General features: G+C 44.5%; 2 protein-coding genes across 2 annotated transcripts in view; both read right to left on the reverse strand.

Annotated features, from left to right (window-relative positions):
• COMMD1 (copper metabolism domain containing 1) overlaps positions 1-10,224 on the reverse strand; it is an 81,394-nt gene extending 71,170 nt beyond the window's left edge. The window contains exon 1 of the mRNA XM_052784252.1: positions 9,996-10,224. Within this exon, the coding sequence (XP_052640212.1) occupies positions 9,996-10,190 (195 nt within the window). The 5' untranslated portion in view covers positions 10,191-10,224. The remainder of the gene's footprint in view (positions 1-9,995) is intronic.
• Positions 10,225-11,851: 1,627 nt separating this feature from the next.
• Positions 11,852-17,086, reverse strand: CRLS1 (cardiolipin synthase 1). Its single transcript, XM_052784251.1, has 7 exons — positions 16,543-17,086; positions 16,015-16,152; positions 15,261-15,390; positions 14,688-14,773; positions 14,196-14,264; positions 13,770-13,861; positions 11,852-12,179 (listed from the first exon to the last, which is right to left on the reverse strand). Exons 1-7 carry the CDS (start codon positions 16,936-16,938, stop codon positions 12,092-12,094), a joined length of 999 nt encoding a protein of 332 aa, XP_052640211.1. The 5' UTR covers positions 16,939-17,086; the 3' UTR covers positions 11,852-12,091.
• Between the last annotated feature and the right edge of the window lie 1,097 nt (positions 17,087-18,183).

The raw sequence follows: 18,183 nt of genomic DNA on the forward strand, positions 1-18,183 counted from the left end.
TGTGTTTGATGAATACTAATTAAGTATAGTAGAAGTGTTCAATTTGTAGTAATGAACTTCAAAGGCAAGATCCGACTCCACACTCTTCAATCAGAGCAGACTCTTGTTAAGGTCAAGAGAGACACTGCAGGCATCAGACTGGATTAATGAATTTCAGCATAATCAATATACTTGCCTTTCTGTGCATGTGCATACACACACACACAGACACAAAATACACTAATCACACACACACACATATATATATACATGTAACTTATCCTAATCATACATGTGTGGGGGTTTTTTTGAGAAATAAAGAGTGCATCCAAAACTTGCTGGTGTTATTAATGATGAAAATACTACTTACTGGCAGAAGTTCTACAAATGCAACAAACTGAACCATACATTTGGACACGAAAAGGGAAAGCAACAGGATACAAAGCATTGCAACCACCAGGGAATCCAACTTTCTCAGCAGCACGCTGTTCTGGAAGTCCATTAACAGACAATTAGCAGATTTTCAGTAGGGCCTTTTAAAACTAAGAGGTAATGCAGAGTCATTATAAACATGAAGAGCTGGCACTGACCTGCCTGCTCTAGACAGAACAGATAGGGCAGCCCCCACCTCCGCAACTGGGACAAAGCAACTAGATCTCTACTTGCACAGATATAATCAACACTATAATTGGGGAAAAACAGAGAGACACTTGCTTCTCATTTGGGCAATACAGAGTTTACCACACCTATTATACATCAGTGATGCCTGTCTGCCGACTTCTTTTAATTTACCGCTTTTCTGTAGATAAGAACATAAAAAAATAATATGACAAAAGATCAAGTAAACCATTAAACATAAGGTAAGCCATTTTCACTGAAGTGGCACAGTTATAGGATATCGGCACTTTACAATCTCAAATGAAATGAGTCCTGGATTGGCCTCGTTAGGTAATGACCTTTCACCTCCGTCTCATGCTTGAGTTACAGAAAATACTACTAATTAAATGAACAACATTGTAACAGTGGGAGTCCTCCTGTTTCTGCCTGCCTTCAGGATTTGCACTTGTACTTGCACAGTACTAGGAAGACTATGAGGTTTGTAATGTGGAGGTGCGGATTCCTTGCTCACACCCCATTGTTTAAATGACAGCCCAATTCACATAGATCTGCTCACAGTGCAGAATACCATCATGCAGCTACCAGCCATAACATTGCCTTCTACACATCTCTTCAGTAATTACAACAGCAACGAAAACAGTATTGCAAATATGAAAGGCTTTAACAACATAAACACCAAGTTTTGCAACTGGAGAAATCACAAAAAAAGGAGTATTAAAAAAATGCAGAACGATGCAGGTACATTGTTCTTCCTAGCTGACACATAGAAGCAATAAATTGCTGCTCTAGGCAGCAAAGCACTGATCTTACCGCTCCAGTCAATGTTCTTCAACTATGTTAACATCCTGCAGCCAACCTTCCTCTCCAGTTCATTCTTTTGAAGAATTTCCCGCCTCTACTTTGTGTTATTCCTACAGCTGCCAGCCGCACCAGTCCTTATTTGAACTGACTGCATAAGCACATACCTAAAATCTAAAATAATTCACATTGGAAGAACTAATAAGAATGCTTTGGGGCACTATCCATGAACATTTTCATCACCACAACACAGCAGGTGCTAGTTCCAGTAAACATTCAATATTCTACCCTCCTAAGACAATGCTGAAATAGGCAAAAAAAGAAGCAATAACTGTAGGTTCATATACTGGGAAGAAAAAACGGGTGCTGCAACACCAGACACTGCAGAAGTGGCAGTTGAGCTGTGTTCAGATTAGCGAGCTATATAATAGTGGTGTTTTGCTAAATTAAAAACCAAAAAACTAGGATTGTTATTTAGTTGTTCCAGGCAAACATCAGGATAATAATTTTCTCATGTATGTCCAATTGTAACACTGTAGACATTCCCTCTCTCCCAAAATTCTGTGCAAAGTTATTGTTAGTGTATTTTTGCCTAGCCCAATAACAAATGCCATTATTCATAATTAGTACAGTCATTCACTGGAGTGAAAGGTATAGCACTACGAAGGACGCTTTATTTGGGTAGAAAGCACCTCATATGGACACGGTACTTGTTGATACTACTTTACATGCAACTTGTTTCCTTTTACCTGAATTGAGAAGAATGAGCGTGCTTACTTGAGTTATCTTTTTAGTTAGTAAATGGTTAGTAGAAGATGCAGGCACAATTGCAATTCTAAATGGCAGAAAGCAAGCAGTCTGTCTCCTGTTAACTCTTTCCCAAATGATTTTACCTGTCTTCAGACTGAGGCTGTTCTGCCTCTCAGCCCTGCAGAAGCTTGGACAACTGCAAAGCACTCAAGAGTTCACGACTCAGCCCACGTACTTAAGGAATCACAAGACATCTGGGGAGAGGGAAGAATGGCAACTCTCCTCCCTTATTAGAAAATGCAAGAAGTCGTTTATTTCACACTAGCCACTGTCAGCGGAAATCCTGCTGAAGAAGATGCAAAGGCCTTTATCCTCCACAACTGAGTGAACCCTACGACCATTTTCCTGCTCTGACTTTTCACCTAAGGGCAGACCCCTTTTATGAAGATCAAATAGTCTTTTGCTTCTCAAGCAGGGGGAGTAATGCTTTGGGACGTCCTCTCTAGGTAACAGCAGCAACTTCATAGGCAAAGGACTGCAGTCCCTAGCGGGGGAGTGACAGTCTTCAGGGACAACACATGATAACAGCACTAAGCAGCCTCCAAAGCACCCGCAGTTTGCTTGTGCAACTCCAGAGCATTTTACACACCAAGCAATTTTATCCACTAGTGGCACTGATTTTTTCCCCACAAGCCTTTAGATCAGATTTTGATCACAAGGTTTCTTATTCAACAGATTTCCTCTGAAGGCACAAACAAAAGTAATAATTGGAAATAGCTGGGCATTTCACAATATAGAAATAGCTTCAAGGCAGGACTTACATACACCATGTGTGCCAGTGGCACAGCAGAGCCAAATAACAACAGTGCCATCAGCCTCTTGGCTGAAAAACAGTGAAATTAAACATCACAGTCATCAGAAAAATCTGGTAGAAATATCAGCATGATTGCTAATGAAAACTACCGATGGAAAAGGGCTAGTGAATGTTATAAAGGGTACACACAGAGTTTGGGTGCATCTTATATGTTGGATATCAAGCTCTTGTTTCTCATGTATTACTAACATAGACTATGATTAACATTTTACCAATGACATACCAGTATATTTATTACAGATGGTGACACCCTTAGTATTTGTGAAAATAAATACTTATAAAGCAAATATAATAAAATATTTAGGCTCCTCATGGCGAAATTTTTATTGTCATTTAGCCAAGGTACAGTTCGTTCTGAAGCAGAAGAGCGAACCAGGACACTTCCAACACAGCAGCAAATGATCCCGTTCAATAAATCCAGTAGCCTACTGACACCACAAGGAAAACAGTGGAATTACTTCCAGATGTAAAGTAACTATTACCAGTGGAACTAATACAGTAAATTACACTTATGTAAGGAGGAGACAAATTTAGTATTTTAATCAGGATGAAGAAGTATTTGAAAACAAAAAAAGCTGGGGGTGATAATTTGCAAAAGCTCGTCTCCCCCAGCTTCTCAATGTTTTGCATCCTGATGGGATAGGAGGCTGCGAAGTATGAAGGCAGAAGGTAAAAAACAATTGACAGAACAACACTGAAATGATACAGTTCTCCAGGGCCAGCCTTCCTAGGGCTTTGTTCTACCTTCCAGGATATTCCACACAAGAAATGAGACTTTAAACAAAAGTAAATTTAATAAAGTAACATAACTTCTCTACAAAATAAATTAGAAAGAGGTCAGATGATTCATGCACATTCAGTGGATCTATGGGCAGGAAAGGAAACAGCTCTAAGAAGTAATGACATCTTTCATAAATACAAAACCAGGACTACTCTATACACAACCAGAGGAAAAGAAACATTTAAATACTTATTGCTGCAGTAAATATGATACTTTTGTGGCCCTTATTCATCTCCATACTTTTCACTGGTGCCATGCTTCGCACAGGTGGAATGGAGGAGGGTACAGGAAAGTCCTTTACCTTATTTGTACTCAGCTCTAATAGAAGCAGGTGGTTGATTTATGGTACAGACCTATGATTACTACTTAGAAGACATGAAGTACTACAGCAATTAAATCACAAGGGCAATGAATCTCTCTGCTTCTAACCAACAAGAAGATGGGTGTCAGAGAAATAAAATCCTCAAGAGACAGAAATGAGGCATTATTCATCCCATCCAATTCAGGTGCTTACATTCCATATAAAGTCAACAGAAGACATCTAATGTTTTCCATATTGGCCGTACAAAGGACCTGAGCTTCTAAATGAGCTATTTGAAAATAAACAGTATGGCCACCTCCCGAAATAATGTATTTGGTGCAATTAGGTATTATCATCAATGGAGACATAAAAGTTACCTGTCTTCTTCTGAACTTCAGATGCAGATCACTGCACTCAAGAGAAATGGCTGCATAACAAGTACTCTGACTTTCTGTTGCTATTCTGCTGTTTTCTCCCCTTCCTCCAGCACCCAGAGGAGGAAGGAAAAAATAAAACCACAAAAAGATAACACAAACATTGCTGTTAACATTTTAATCATGCAGATTTTTCACAATGAATTAAATATCAAGACTGGAAGAAATCTGCTCAGAAATTCATGTGACAATTGACAATGAAGGGACAACACAGATCTTCAAGTGGAGCTGGCTCCTTCAGGTGCTGGGGAGACACCAGCATCCAAGATGCGTGTCCAAAGACTTAAGATGTTATAAGCACAGAGAAACACTTTTGAAGTTTTCTGTTATCAGTAAATACAATATAATGCAAAAAACCTCCCATATTTAAATTCAGTTACTAAAAGTGTTCCAGGCAACTCTCTGAAGCATGCAATTATGTGTTTGGTGGTTCTCAGCTGCTTGAAGATTTAGGTAAGCAACTTGTAGGGTCAAGCCGACTTCCCCCTCCCCCTGCCACACAGTTCAAACAAAAAGAAACAGCTCACACCGTATCACTGCGTGACGGCTTCAGACGAGTCAGTTTATGCAAGAGGCAGAGATCTGTAGGCTAGCTGTGAGAACTGAAAAGGAGGTATCACAAAAAATAGCTAGGACAATGGGTTTTCCCACTAGGTAGATGGAGGAAGAGGAAAGTAAGTTTAAGCCTCCCTACTTCCAAAGCACAACCCTAATATCAACCTTTCCCCCCATATTGGGAAGTGTGAAAGAGAGAGGGCCCTCAGAATGACCAGAAAGCCGAGGGATTTTTTCAAATGCTCTAGAACCGAGATCCTGAAAGTATCCACAGGACTTAGGTGTTACTTCCTTTAAGTCACCCAATAGAAATAAGCACCCCAAAATCCATGCATACTCAACATGAAGTTGTGTCTGTACAAAGTAGTTTGTGTATTGCTTCGCTCAAAACTTCAACTTTAAAGTGTGCTGAACTGCATAAACTTTGGTTATTTACCAGGAACTTTGCCCATAAGGAGATCAGATGAGTGGTGGCCATGAAGACCATGAGACACACCTGATAACAGCGAGATGTTAATTTACATTGGAAGGCATGACTTCAAAGACCACAGGTGTTACCAGCTTTGGTTCTTAAAGCAGCACACGGGGAATGTGATATCCTCTCCCCAAAATATTACCATTCTCCTAAGCTATATGCCTACATTACAACAATGGGCAAATATCCAATAATTTTAATTATCTGTGTTTTCTGGGGCCTGAATTAACATTATGTCCAGAATATGACATCCCAGCAGCGCTTGAGTAACAGCTGTATTTGAGAGGGAAAGAAAAAAAAAAAAACCCCACAGACAAAACCAGAGTCTTAAGTCCTGCAAGAACCAATCTTTATGATTCAGCTTTCATTCCATTTCAGGGCATCATATGAAATGTGGTCATTAAAGAAACAATGGACCCTTCATAAAAGCAGAAAATGAGTGCCAGCATGCTCATCAAATTCCAAATCTGTCAACTACATTTGCCTACCTAAGTTTCTCTACCTATTTCCTCTGGATGTGGCGCTGTCTTCTCTTCTGGCCTCAGACACATCATGTTGGCTGAGCAGCTGCCACAATTCAGTGATGGTGAAAAGAGCTACCCATTTCTGCAAACAGAAAAACAAAGCCTATATAGAGTTTGGAGATTAGTCATATGAGGTTATCATTTATCTGAAGTTACTGTACTGCAATACTGCATTGAAATAACTAGAAAAATACTACTTGTGTTTCTTGTAAGGTAAGTCAAAAGCACCTCAGAAAATAGCACCAAGAAAAACAGGTGGGGGGGGGAAGAGAAGGATATAACCATCGGGTCTGAAAAATTACTATCAGAACAGGGGAGAATGGATACCACAGTAAAATTTGGCTTAGGCAGATTTAGAGAGGAAGCTAATTTTTAAAATAAACCTGAAAAGCCAATCAAGAATTGAAAAGGAATCTACAGCAAAGAGTTGAAATATCAGCCAGAATACACAGGGAGGGGGAAGAATATAGGGAGTATTAGTTTCTTTTTCTAAAAGAATGTGATACTGCAGAAAGCCATCTTTTTTTTCAGTGATACTGTCACTGTCAGGTAGAACTCAAAACTTCCTTCTTTCAGCCATGGATTCGGACTCTGATCCTCACTGGGCTTTGATTCCTGAGCTCTGGTAATGCAAGTCACCATCACCTCACAAGACAGAGCAGAGAACAGGCAGTGTGTCCAATTCTGAGAAACTCTAGTTCACTGCTCAGTATATCAACAGCCATTGATTTCAGCTTACTTCAATATGCCAGCAAAACAGCTTGCTACTGAAGAAAGAGCACATCTTGCTTCCCGCTCCCCTTCACCCCTGGCTATGTAGTCCCAACTGTCGTCTTTAATCATCTCTGATGCTCATCAGATCTTTGTCATGAGACAATTTAAACTCAGGTACTTTGCAGTAATTCTCTTTTTCTTCCTCCCTTTGAGTTATTCAGTAATCCGACAGAAAACTCTTAGTTCACAGAGCGCTCCAGAAAGCACTGTAGCTGTCAAAAGGTAAGAAGTGGCAGTGGATGGGGTGAAAGGGGCAAGACCCCCCATTTTGGCAATAACATACGTCCCAACTGGCGTACTGCATCTTGCAGAACACGTGGCAGATCTGACTGCTCTGCCCACCAAGGTGGTTGTCTTCAGGCATGAGCAACAATAAAGAAATATCTAACTGAAGCGGTACATTTCACACATGCAGTTCCTTACCTGACCCACAAAGAGGGAGGCTGCTGCTAACAGTGCTGTGGGCACAGCATAATTATGAGAGACTAAGCTGTGTTCTCTACTGAATCTGGTGACACTGCACTTAATGATTCAGTCATTTAAAGCAGCAGTTAACCATTCATCTGCTGGGCTAACGTGCATGTTTGCACTAACATACTGACTCCTGATACAGAAGCAGCAATAGAGAGAAAAAAAAAAGAGAGAGAGGACATTTGACAGTAATTTTTCTTTTGAAAAGCACATGCACACTTAGTTTTGACCTTGTAACAAATAAGGACACAGATAAAAGCAAGTGTTATCAATTAATATGTATAATATGATTGAAATAACCAGGGAACTGATGAAGTCCTGTGTACAGCCCCCATCAGTTAATATTTAAAACAGGTGTGGGGGGGAGTGAGTGAGCGGCTGCGTGGTGTTTAGTTGCTGGCTGGGGTTAAACCACCACAGATGCGATTGGCCTTGGCCACCTGGGCACACTGCTGGCTCATATTCAGCCAGCTGTCAACCAGCACGCCCAGGTCCTTCTCTGCCAGGCAGCTTTCAAGCCACTCTTCCCCAAGCCTGTAGCGCTGCATGGGGTTGCCGTGACCGAAGTGCAGGACCCGGCACTTGGCCTTGTTGAACTTCATACGATTGGCCTCAGCCCATCGATCCAGCCTGTCCAGATCTCTCTGTAGAGCCTCCCTACCCTCAAGCAGATCAACCCTGCCTCCCAACTTGGTGTCATCTGCAAACTTGCTGAGGGTGCACTCAATCCCCTCATCCAAATCATCAATAAAGATATTAAACAGAACAGGGCCCAACACCGAGCCCTGGGGAACACCACTTGTGACCCGCCGCCAACTGGATTTCACCCCATTCACCACTACCCTCTGGGCTCGGCCATCCAGCCAGTTTTTCACCCAGTGAATAGTGCACTTATCCAGGCCACGAGACACCAGCTTCTCAAGGAGTATGCCATGAGAGACAGTGTCAAAGGCCTTGCTGAAGTCTAGGAAAATAACATCGACAGCCTTTCCCTCATCCACTAGGCGGGTCACCCAGTCATAGAAGGAGATCAGGTTGGTCAAGCAGGAAACAATAACTAAACATGATTTAGGGTTTAGAAATAAACTGTTAGACAATGGAGCTTTGTAGATAGGTAGAATGCTTATGTCAGAGAAGGTAATGAATGGATTGTGGTCTGGTCAATAAACCTTGAAGAACCGCTTGGAACTGCCAAGGTTAGGGAAGAAGTAGGTAAAAGGTAATTCCTACAGGGGGAAATGGCAACCACCGACTCATTGACAACCTACTCAAATGATACGACCTACTCAAAAGAAGACACTGAAGGAAGAAGATAGAGTCTGCGCACTAATTTACGTGAGAGGCAAAGAAGAAAGAACCATTCGTTTAGGGAAATAATAATGAATATATATTACTTAAATATTCAAATGTGGAAATTGTTGAGACAAAGGTGTGCTGTCTGGAGACAGGCACCCATTCATGCACATCAATGAGATTAATTTGAAAATACCTCGACTCTGTGCGTTATTGGCTTGCACACCAGGTAAACGAACCCCATTTGAGGGACAACACAAGCAAAGCCAATTCCTTTTAAAATTTCTGACTTTTTTTTCATCTTACGGACTAACACAAGGTAATCCCGAGCATTCTTTAGAGAACAGTAATTTAAAAGATGCTGTTTTGAAAAACAGATTGATGATCTTCAGCAACACAAATAGCATGCAGTAAAAATAACGTGTGGCGACAGGGAAAGCACAGCAAGCAAACGTGTTGCAGCTTTACTTGTATGTAAAAAAAAAAGGACACTTTAGAAAGGGAAAAAGACAACATAAAAAGCTCACTGCTAAATACGGGGGTTTGGGCATGAAAAATTATCCAGCCAAAGCTACGCTACTGCATTCAGTTAATTTTTCTCCGTACAGGAGCGCCCCAAAACACCGCCGACCAAGTTCATGAATCCTGCCCAGCAGCCGGGGACCTCACCAGCAGGCGGCAGCGGACACCCGCGCCCGTCGGGCCGGGAGCCGCCCGCGCTCCGCTCTCTCCCAGGAGAGCAAAAAACAGCCGTTCCGGAGGAACCACCCCCCCCCCCCCCGTAAAGCGAACTCTGCTTGCTATTTAAAACAGCTCGCTCCCCGATTGGCGATGCTTTTCCCAAAACATAGCTGTATTTTGGACAGCAGCTCTCCTCGGGAGGTTCTCTAGGAGCGGTACTTCCTTCCACGAGCCTAAGAACCGAGGGTCGCCTTCTGCCCCTCACAGCGCACCGGCCCGAGAGGCTCCTGCTCCTGAGGAGACGCGAAGGGAGCGCCCGACCGCCGGCCGGCTGCTCGCCATGCGATGGGCGGGAAGAGACGCGCACAAAGGCTACGCCGGGCTGCCCTTCCCTCCTTCCCTCCCTCCCTCCCGGCCGTGGCAGGGCCGGGCTGCCCTTGGGGCCTTGTCCCAGCGCCAGGCCTGTACCAGAAGCGCCCGGTACAGCCTCAGCCCCACGCCGAAGGCGGCCGGTTTCACACACACCCCACACCGGCCCCCCCCCGCGGCTCCCCCCCCCCGGCTCATCCTGGTGCGGAGGGGGCGGCCAGACACCCAGAGGCGGGGAAGCCGATGAAATGGCTTCCCCCAGGGCAGGCCCCCCTCCTCCCGCCAGACCAGGGCCCCTTCCCCCTCCGCAGCCGTTACCTGGAGGAGGCCGCCCATTTTGGCGCGCAGGGCACGGAACTCCTCCGGCGCCGCCTCGGGGTAGAGCTGCCCGCGCAGCAGCTCCTCCGTGATGTCCGCGTTGCCGTAGTAGGCGACCTGGGCGATGCCGCTGAGGAGCGCGCTCAGCGGCTTGGAGCCCTCCGGCGGCAGCGGCGGCTGCTCGGGCGCCGCCATCGCGGAGAGGGCGGGGCCGCCGGCCCCGCCCCGCTCGCGGCTACGGGTACGGCGGCCGCGCGGACACAGCCCGCGCCGCGCCCGCCCCCACCGTCTGCGCCCACGCGTGTACGACCGAGTTTTCTCACGGGGGTGAGACGGACCGCGCTCTTAGCAAGCTAATCGCTACTATCACCCACCCAACACGTAAGCGGAAGAAGCCGTGGCTCTACCATCCAGGCGAATTTTATGTTACACAGACATCCAAGGGGGTACCCCCCCACCACGAGTGTGCATTTAACTTCTCCCCCCCCGCGGGGGCACGGCCAGGCATAACGACAGGCATCCCCTCTGAGCAGCACTCCTCCCGCCCCTGCAATGTTTCAAAGGTATCTGCGATTAAAAAAGAAAAAAAAAAGGGGGGGGGAAGAAAACCCCAAACACGCACAAAACTCCCCACCACCAAACCCGAACAGCAATGACCTCACTGGGTACAATAAATTTCTTCTTTCTAAACTGTTTCTTCAAGAAAAAGTACTCCATTTCACTAAACACTCCAGTATTTCAAGGAAACTGCCCCAGGCTTTGCTCTCTGTCCCTTCCCTGCAAGATGCAGGGCAGACCACAAAACACAGGAACAGTTAAGAAAAAGGTACTAATAAAAATCAAGTGTTTTCTCTGTCCACCATTCTACACAAGTTTAAATACAAAAAAAATATTAAAATGCTTCGTATATACAAGCATGCGCAGTCACAAAAGAGACCATGTGCTCTCACAAGAGAGGTCTACAAAAAATCTTCTGCTAATAACACAACAGTATCATTTACCACCCAATTTCAATTATTTAAGCCCTTCATAGTTGCACTCTTTTATGACATACAAGAAATACCATGTTGCTCGATAAAATATAAAACCTAAGTTTATCATCAACATGATCTGTTCTGCCTCGTTCTTTATTCTGCATCTTTTTGTAAGTGGAGAACAGGCAAAGAACATGTGCAAGCTGTCCTTGCCTGAGGGGGATCACAGCGCACACCTCTTGAAGCTAGAGGTACAGGAAGAATTGACAGTACGTGCATCTGAAGGTTTCTTCCACTCTCTCCATCCATTTGGACATTTAAAATGTCCTTTTTCTCCCACGGTACTTAGATTAAACGGCATCTTTAGAAGCTTTAAAGAACCTGGACATACAAGAGTTCCCTTCAATCACTAGAAATGAATATACAGTATAAGAAACGTAACTCCATTTGGGTACAGACTCTTCGCTGCACAGCTGACCCTTCCAAGACTCAAAACTCTTCTCTGAGGAATACAGTTCACCACTGCTCCCATTTAAAAAGAAAAGGGAGCAGGGTAGTAACTCTTCATGGCTTATCTGTATCACCACAGATTATGAAGTAAAAATTCCAACACTCCAGTTTAAATTTCTGAAGGTACTGTTCCTCGATGACATGCTTTCTTCTGCTGCAAGCTCATTAAGTCCTAATGAGCAATGCTGGTCTACTGACTTAGGTTGAAGTACAAAGACAAACTTGTTCTTATAATTGCTTTTTCTTCTCAGATCTCAGCCTACTTGCTGCCTTGCACAAAGATGACAAAAAAAGCCAGTGAAGAGTGCATATTTTGACTTCAAAAACAGTATAAAATTATTCAGAATGCACATGGCAGCAACCAGTAACCTGTGTCTTTAAGAATATTATTTATTTGTTTTTGTAAACAACCTTATTTTTAAACAAATTAAAAATACACTGAAAAGTCTCTCTCCATATATATACACAGTACATGTTCAAACTTCACTTCATTGCGATGCCATGGTTTAAGCAGAAAAACAAGATTTCTTGATCCAAAACTCAGTTGCAATACAACCATCTTCGGCAGTAAAGCACACCACACTGCCAAGACCTGGTCCTTCCAGGAATACTTCATTTGTTGTTTATCACCTGAACCGTTTTTCGGCCGTAGTGGTAATAGCTGTATGCAGATGTCACCGTTGTGAAAGCTGTGATGCACCTTTGGGGAAAATAGTTCCTGTAAGTCATTTGAGTCTAAGTACAATAATAAAAAGTGTATTTGTAAGAGTCTTCCCTATTTTTCATGACACAGTCAAGGACTATGTCCTACAGAAATGCAGTTTACAGTTTATATGCTGAAATTCAGCACCAAGTGGAAGATTAGATAAACAAAGGAACTGCCATCCAGCACTAAGTAGCATGTTTCAGCATTATTGCATACTAGGCCAAATTTTCACCATATTAGCACTTGTTTTAGAGAAGGGAAGACAAAAGATCTGTTTCAGTATTTGTACCCTATATCATTTTTACCAGCTTGAGAACTGACTGATGGGAGAAAGTATCCCTTGGTAGTATGGCTGGGGAGGACTCAAATCATACAAGACTTGAACTTATCATTTTACCAAGTTCCAAAGCTAAAGCCCAAGTTTCAGCTTCGGCCCCTTTTGTTCCCTTCCCAGACGCTGGGTAATAACCATATACGTATTTCTAAATTAGCAGTGTTCCTCTGCATCAAAGGCTGACACCATTCAGATGTGAGTCACCGCTACAGCTCTGCCCCTCCCGGGACACACTGCCAGACTCATCCAGGTCATTTTTGAGGGTGTTTAGAGAGGATGCTGGTAACTTACACCCAGCATTTCTCACAACAGGGTAACTCTCTCAGAGTCCCAGATAAGCAGCCAAGGTAAGCATCTCTAACAGATGTAATTCTAGATTTGGCTTTCCAACAGGATGAAAAACGATATTGACTGTTAAGATCAAGGTTCCTAGTTCCTTAAAAGCTTTGGGTTTTTTTTTGTTTGGGTGGGTTTTTTTCCTAAAAGACAAATAACAGTCGTTTTTCCACTGCTTTAAACTAAGTTACTAAGTAACTCTGCTATCTGCTGTTCAGCCTCTGTTCTGAACTCTTACCTAACTGCTCAGGAGAAATAACTGCACTTGTAACACCTGCTACATTTCAGATTCAGATACAGTTCAGATCTCCAATGACAGCAGTGAAAGGAACAGCCATTATTTAAGGCGGTATGCTCCTGTATGCCTGTTTTCATTCAATCCCTCCCCTTCCTTCCTATAGTCTAGCAGGAATCACCAATTTCTTCAGGTGCTTTTCAAAGAGGCTTCAGAAACCTAGATTTCAAGATAGCAGGTACAGTATAAAGCAAATATAAGAAAACACTTCCCGTCTATCTTTAGACCCTGATATCAAGGTTGCTTTTTCAAGGACACTTATGGCATGAACAAATAAAGAATCCATGCAGCCTTTCTTCCCATGCCCTTCTTTTTTATTAATCTGAATTTACACTTTGCCTATGTACACTGTGTCTATTCTGAAGACTTGTTTCTTAGCTATTATTCCTGGATCTTAACTAGTTTCATTTGACTACTTTTTGCTTCTATAGTAAATTAAGTACCAACAAATATATAGCGCCTGCATCAGTTAAGAATAAATGTGTAAAAATTCAGGCAGATGGGTCTATTACATCATCTGGGCACAGGTTTTTTGTTCCACACAATTAGATTAATCTCAATTACCAGTTTCTTTAGGAGTACATTAAATTATCTGAAAAAAAGTGAAGAGGTAAGTTACCATAATGTCTGCAGATATATGCTGTCCACATAATTGAAAACAGGAGCTGCTAAAGAAGCTGCCACCAAAATTAGCTGAACTGCTGTATTCATCTGATAAAAGCAAAACAGGAAATGTGACCAAAATGAAGACGTGTACTATGCAAGGAATACCAGTATACACTTTTATTACTGGTTTAACTCTTAGTCTGTATACAGAAAATTTATTTAGAAACCTCTTTTAATGAAGCATCTTACACACTCGAAATTAGCATGTGCTCTGACAGTATAGTTGAAAATCTTTCAGGATTTAAGTTGCCTCCAAATTAGCTGGCACTATTTTGAAACTGCACTCAGCAGTAGTAGTAAACAGCCCCCTCCCTCCAGACTACAACACACCACCCCAAGTACTGAGGGGTTATCTTTTGTAACAAGTTACTACTCTTACCTTGCTAATGAATGTTGGTTTTAATTGGGCAGTAGCGTAACAGGGGTTAAAATACCTACTGAGTGTTCTCTGTGAGGGGGAGAAAAGAGGAAAAAAAAAGGCAATTCAGTATATTCAATTTGATATACCTCTTCACATGATACAGAAGAGTCAACTGTAGCACTAAAGAATCATACTGCTACCACTCTTATATGATTTATTACACATCATACACAGGAAAAAAAGTTATCAGTACTCTGACTCAATTTTATGAAACCTACTTTATGAAATACTGTTCTGCTTACATATCTATCTGGCAAAAGAACAAGCACAGCATTACATCTTAGGCTATCCACCCAAGTTTCAGCAATCCTCAAGTCTCAAGATGAAAATCTCCTGGTTACAACTTTGTTAAAGGCTTATTCATTTTTTTATACTTGTAAAAATACAGAAGATTTAATAAAATAAAATGATTACATGTTCATACAATTTTGTTTAATGTTATACACTTACCGGTGGAGAAAGAGTTTTGTATCGCACATAAAAAACAGCAGCAATGAGCGCTACATCCCTCAGAATAATCACGGAAGTAAGTGAAACTGAAAAACCAAGCCAACAGGATCTAGTGAAAAATCACGCCCATCATTAAAAACCAAACCAAACCAAATGAACACAAAATATGAAGCAAGAAGAAATAACCACTCTCAAATTCTTCTGAACAAGGTTTTATGCATGACTGAAGATTTTTAACACAACTTCTGAAAGGGTTTAATCTGAAGTCTTAAAACAATCCAGTCTATGAGAAAATCTTTGATATAGCTACTAACTATTATTGCTTTAAAGAAGCTACATTTGAAAATGGCAGTATATGACAGTTGTTTTTGTATATGGCAGCACATGCCTTCTGTGAGGTCTATTGGGGGGCTGTTTTTTTAAGTATTTAATAGCAGCACATAGCAAAGTGCAACTGACAAAGCAAGAGTTCCAAGAGATACACAAGTTTTCCTTCCAGAAACACAGAAATATTGCTATACAGAAAATTAGCTGCTTTACCTTATATAGTACGTGGAATTGACATTTTCTCACCTGGGATAAGATTTGCACAAGTTAGGCTTACATAGAGCACACTGATGAGAATTTTATCAGCCAGAGGATCAAGAGCGCTTCCCAAAGCTGATTTCTGATTAGCCCAGTTTCGTGCAATAAATCCATCCAGCTAGGAAAAACAAAGTTCAATGTTTCTTTGTTAGAAAACTTAGAATAAAAATAGTCTATATATGCTACTGTTACAGAGATATTTCATGAATGACATCATATAATACAGCTAGTTTAACTAAGATGAAATATGATACCTGTTAGCTGATATTTGTATCATGTTTTTTTTCACACTGCATTCCAGGTTCTGAAAGCCTCTGAACATACTCAATTCTCATTATTTAAAAAAAAAAAAAAAAAAAAAAAAAGAGAGAGAGAGAAGAGGTATCTGATGTTCTAAAATTCACACCACTATTGTCATGATGGGTGCAGTGGGTACACCTGTACATGTCAACAGACCACTAGATGCATGAGCACTGACTGGACAATGCCCACCCGGGGCTGGTCAGGGAACCCCGATATCCCCCATTGCTCCACCAGCACCAAGCCCCCTTCGGGCACCTGCAAGCTCCCTTCACAATGTCGCAAAGGATGCATTTAGCGTTACTAGAAAACAACGACTATCAAAACGGATCTGTTTTACTCATTTCCATTCTATATCGGGAGTCTAAATTTCAACGCACGTCAATGGGATCACTGTAACCCACGCTATCCCCAAAGTATTTCCAAACTGACGTAGACATACCAAATCCGTTACACCGGCCAAAACAAAGACACCTAGTGCAACACGGAAGTTTTCTTCAACGATCAAATACCCTAAAACTGGCGCCAAACCCATTCTTGCCATCGAGAGTATATTTGGGATCGTCCAGGGGTTTTCATACTGTAAAGCAAGAAAGCAAAAACTTCAGGCCGGGAAGGCAAACCCTACCTTGGCACCCAACAGAACTAAGACAGACAAACAGGCGCTTGAAGTTGAACCGGCCAGAAAGCCTTGCAAGTTCCTGGAAGCAACCTGCCCTTTGTGCAGGACACAGGGACGCGGCCTCTAACTACTACTAAACATTAACTCAGCCCTCAAAAGGAGGTTACGCCGCCCGCCACCGAGGGACCCCAAAAGCCCTCGTTCGGCTGCAAACTCAGCCGCGGCACCCGTGGCCCGCAGGCAGCGGGACCTTCGCCCCCCCACGGGGTAACAAGTGCCCCCCCCGGCGCCGCCCGTCAGCGACCGCCTCCCCCGACCCCGCCGCACCCCCCTGCGCCGGTCACGTACCAGCTCGGCGTAGCGCCCCGCCACACGCCGCTCCCGGGGGGGCTCCGGCGGCCCGGCCCCGCCGCTCCCCGCCCGCCGCTGCCCGCTCCCGCCGCTGAGGAGGCGCCAGGCGGTGGCGGGCGCGCGCAGCAGCCGCTGGGGCTCGCGCAGCAGCCGCTGGTGCTGCCGCAGGGCGGGCGCCGCGCGCGACCCCACCAGAGCCCTCGCGGCCGCCGCCAGGCAGAAGACGCCGCTGTTGCCATGGCGGCGGCCGCCCGGCCCGCCGCCGCGCCCCTCCGCCGTCGCCGCCGCCCCGGGTCGGGCGGCCAGAGGCCTCGCGCCGCCGCCCGGCCGTCTCCGCCCCGCGCCGCGGAGGAGCCCCCAGAAACCCCTGCCCAGCCAAGCGGCGGTCAGCATGGTGTGGGGTGGCGCCTGCCCGCGGCCCCTACGCGCGCTGCGGCCGTGCCCGCGGGAGCGAGCGGCCTCCCGCCGCCGCCGTCGCCATCCGCCGCCCCGACAGACCGGCGCGGGGGGGGCGCGGGGACACGGTATGAGCCGCGGGCTGTGCGTGTGCAGCGAGGGGTGGGGGGGACGCGCGACTTTTTGCGGCGTTTTACGGCAGCCCCCTCGCCGCCGGGCCGCGCGCTTTACGGCAGGCTGCCACCCCCGGCGGCCGAATTAAAAAATAAATCCCAGCTGTGAGGAGAAATAAGGCGAAACCCGCTTTTCCGCTTTTTCCGGCCTACCTACCTGCCGGCCGAGGCTCTCCTCCGGGGGCCCCCGGGCGCGGACGGCGGCGCCTGTGGCGGCATGGCAGGGCGGCTCCGTGGGGCCGCGCGTTTTTGCTCCAGCTGTTCTCTTGCAAGCCCTTAACGGAGGAAGGTGAAGGTTTGCTTTAGCGTAAGAGATTCCTAAGAGGACTTAAGAAGTCTCTTGTTCTGGGTTCTTGTTCTTCGCCCTCCCTCCCTCGCCCACGTTTACTTTAGCTTGAGGAGAAAGAATTTACTTTTCTGGGTGTAATCACTTGTTTGCGTCTGAGGCTTGTTCCTGCCCACCTTCCCTAACGCCCAGAGACGCTGGTATGTTTCAGGTTTCTGGCATCAGTTTATCATCCAGCTAAGGTTTGAGCCCCAGGTGTTCAATCAGCTTTAATTACACACAACAGTCAATAACTAGCAAAACAAAGGGAGGCTCTTCAAACAAAAATAAAACCAACCAAAAAACCCAAACCAACCAACCAAAAGACAAACAAAAACCCCAAACGAAAGCAAAAAACCCCAACCAGTCGAATGTAGGATATTTAACTCTACCTTTTCCACAGCTGTTTGAAAGAATCAAGAAAGAGTAGCTAAAATGTGGATGACTGTTAATTTATTAATTCCTCCACTGCATCAATTAGATTTTTTTTTTTATCATTATTTTTTAAACATCGGGAGGGCGAGGGCAGGACTGGAAAAACATGACCTGGATGCCGGGGCAGGGTGCACCATTAGCAAGGGCACAGGTGACACAAAAGAGTGGCAGATACACCGGGGCTGGGGCAGGAGGGAGGGAGGGAGGGGGTCCTGCTGCTGTCCAGAGGGACCTCAACAGGCAGAGAATTGGTTTGACAGGAACCTGATAAAGTTCAGCACCACACCTGGACATGGTGACATTGAGCAG

This window comes from Harpia harpyja, chromosome 4, assembly GCF_026419915.1.
Source record: "Harpia harpyja isolate bHarHar1 chromosome 4, bHarHar1 primary haplotype, whole genome shotgun sequence".
NCBI lineage: Eukaryota > Metazoa > Chordata > Aves > Accipitriformes > Accipitridae > Harpia > Harpia harpyja.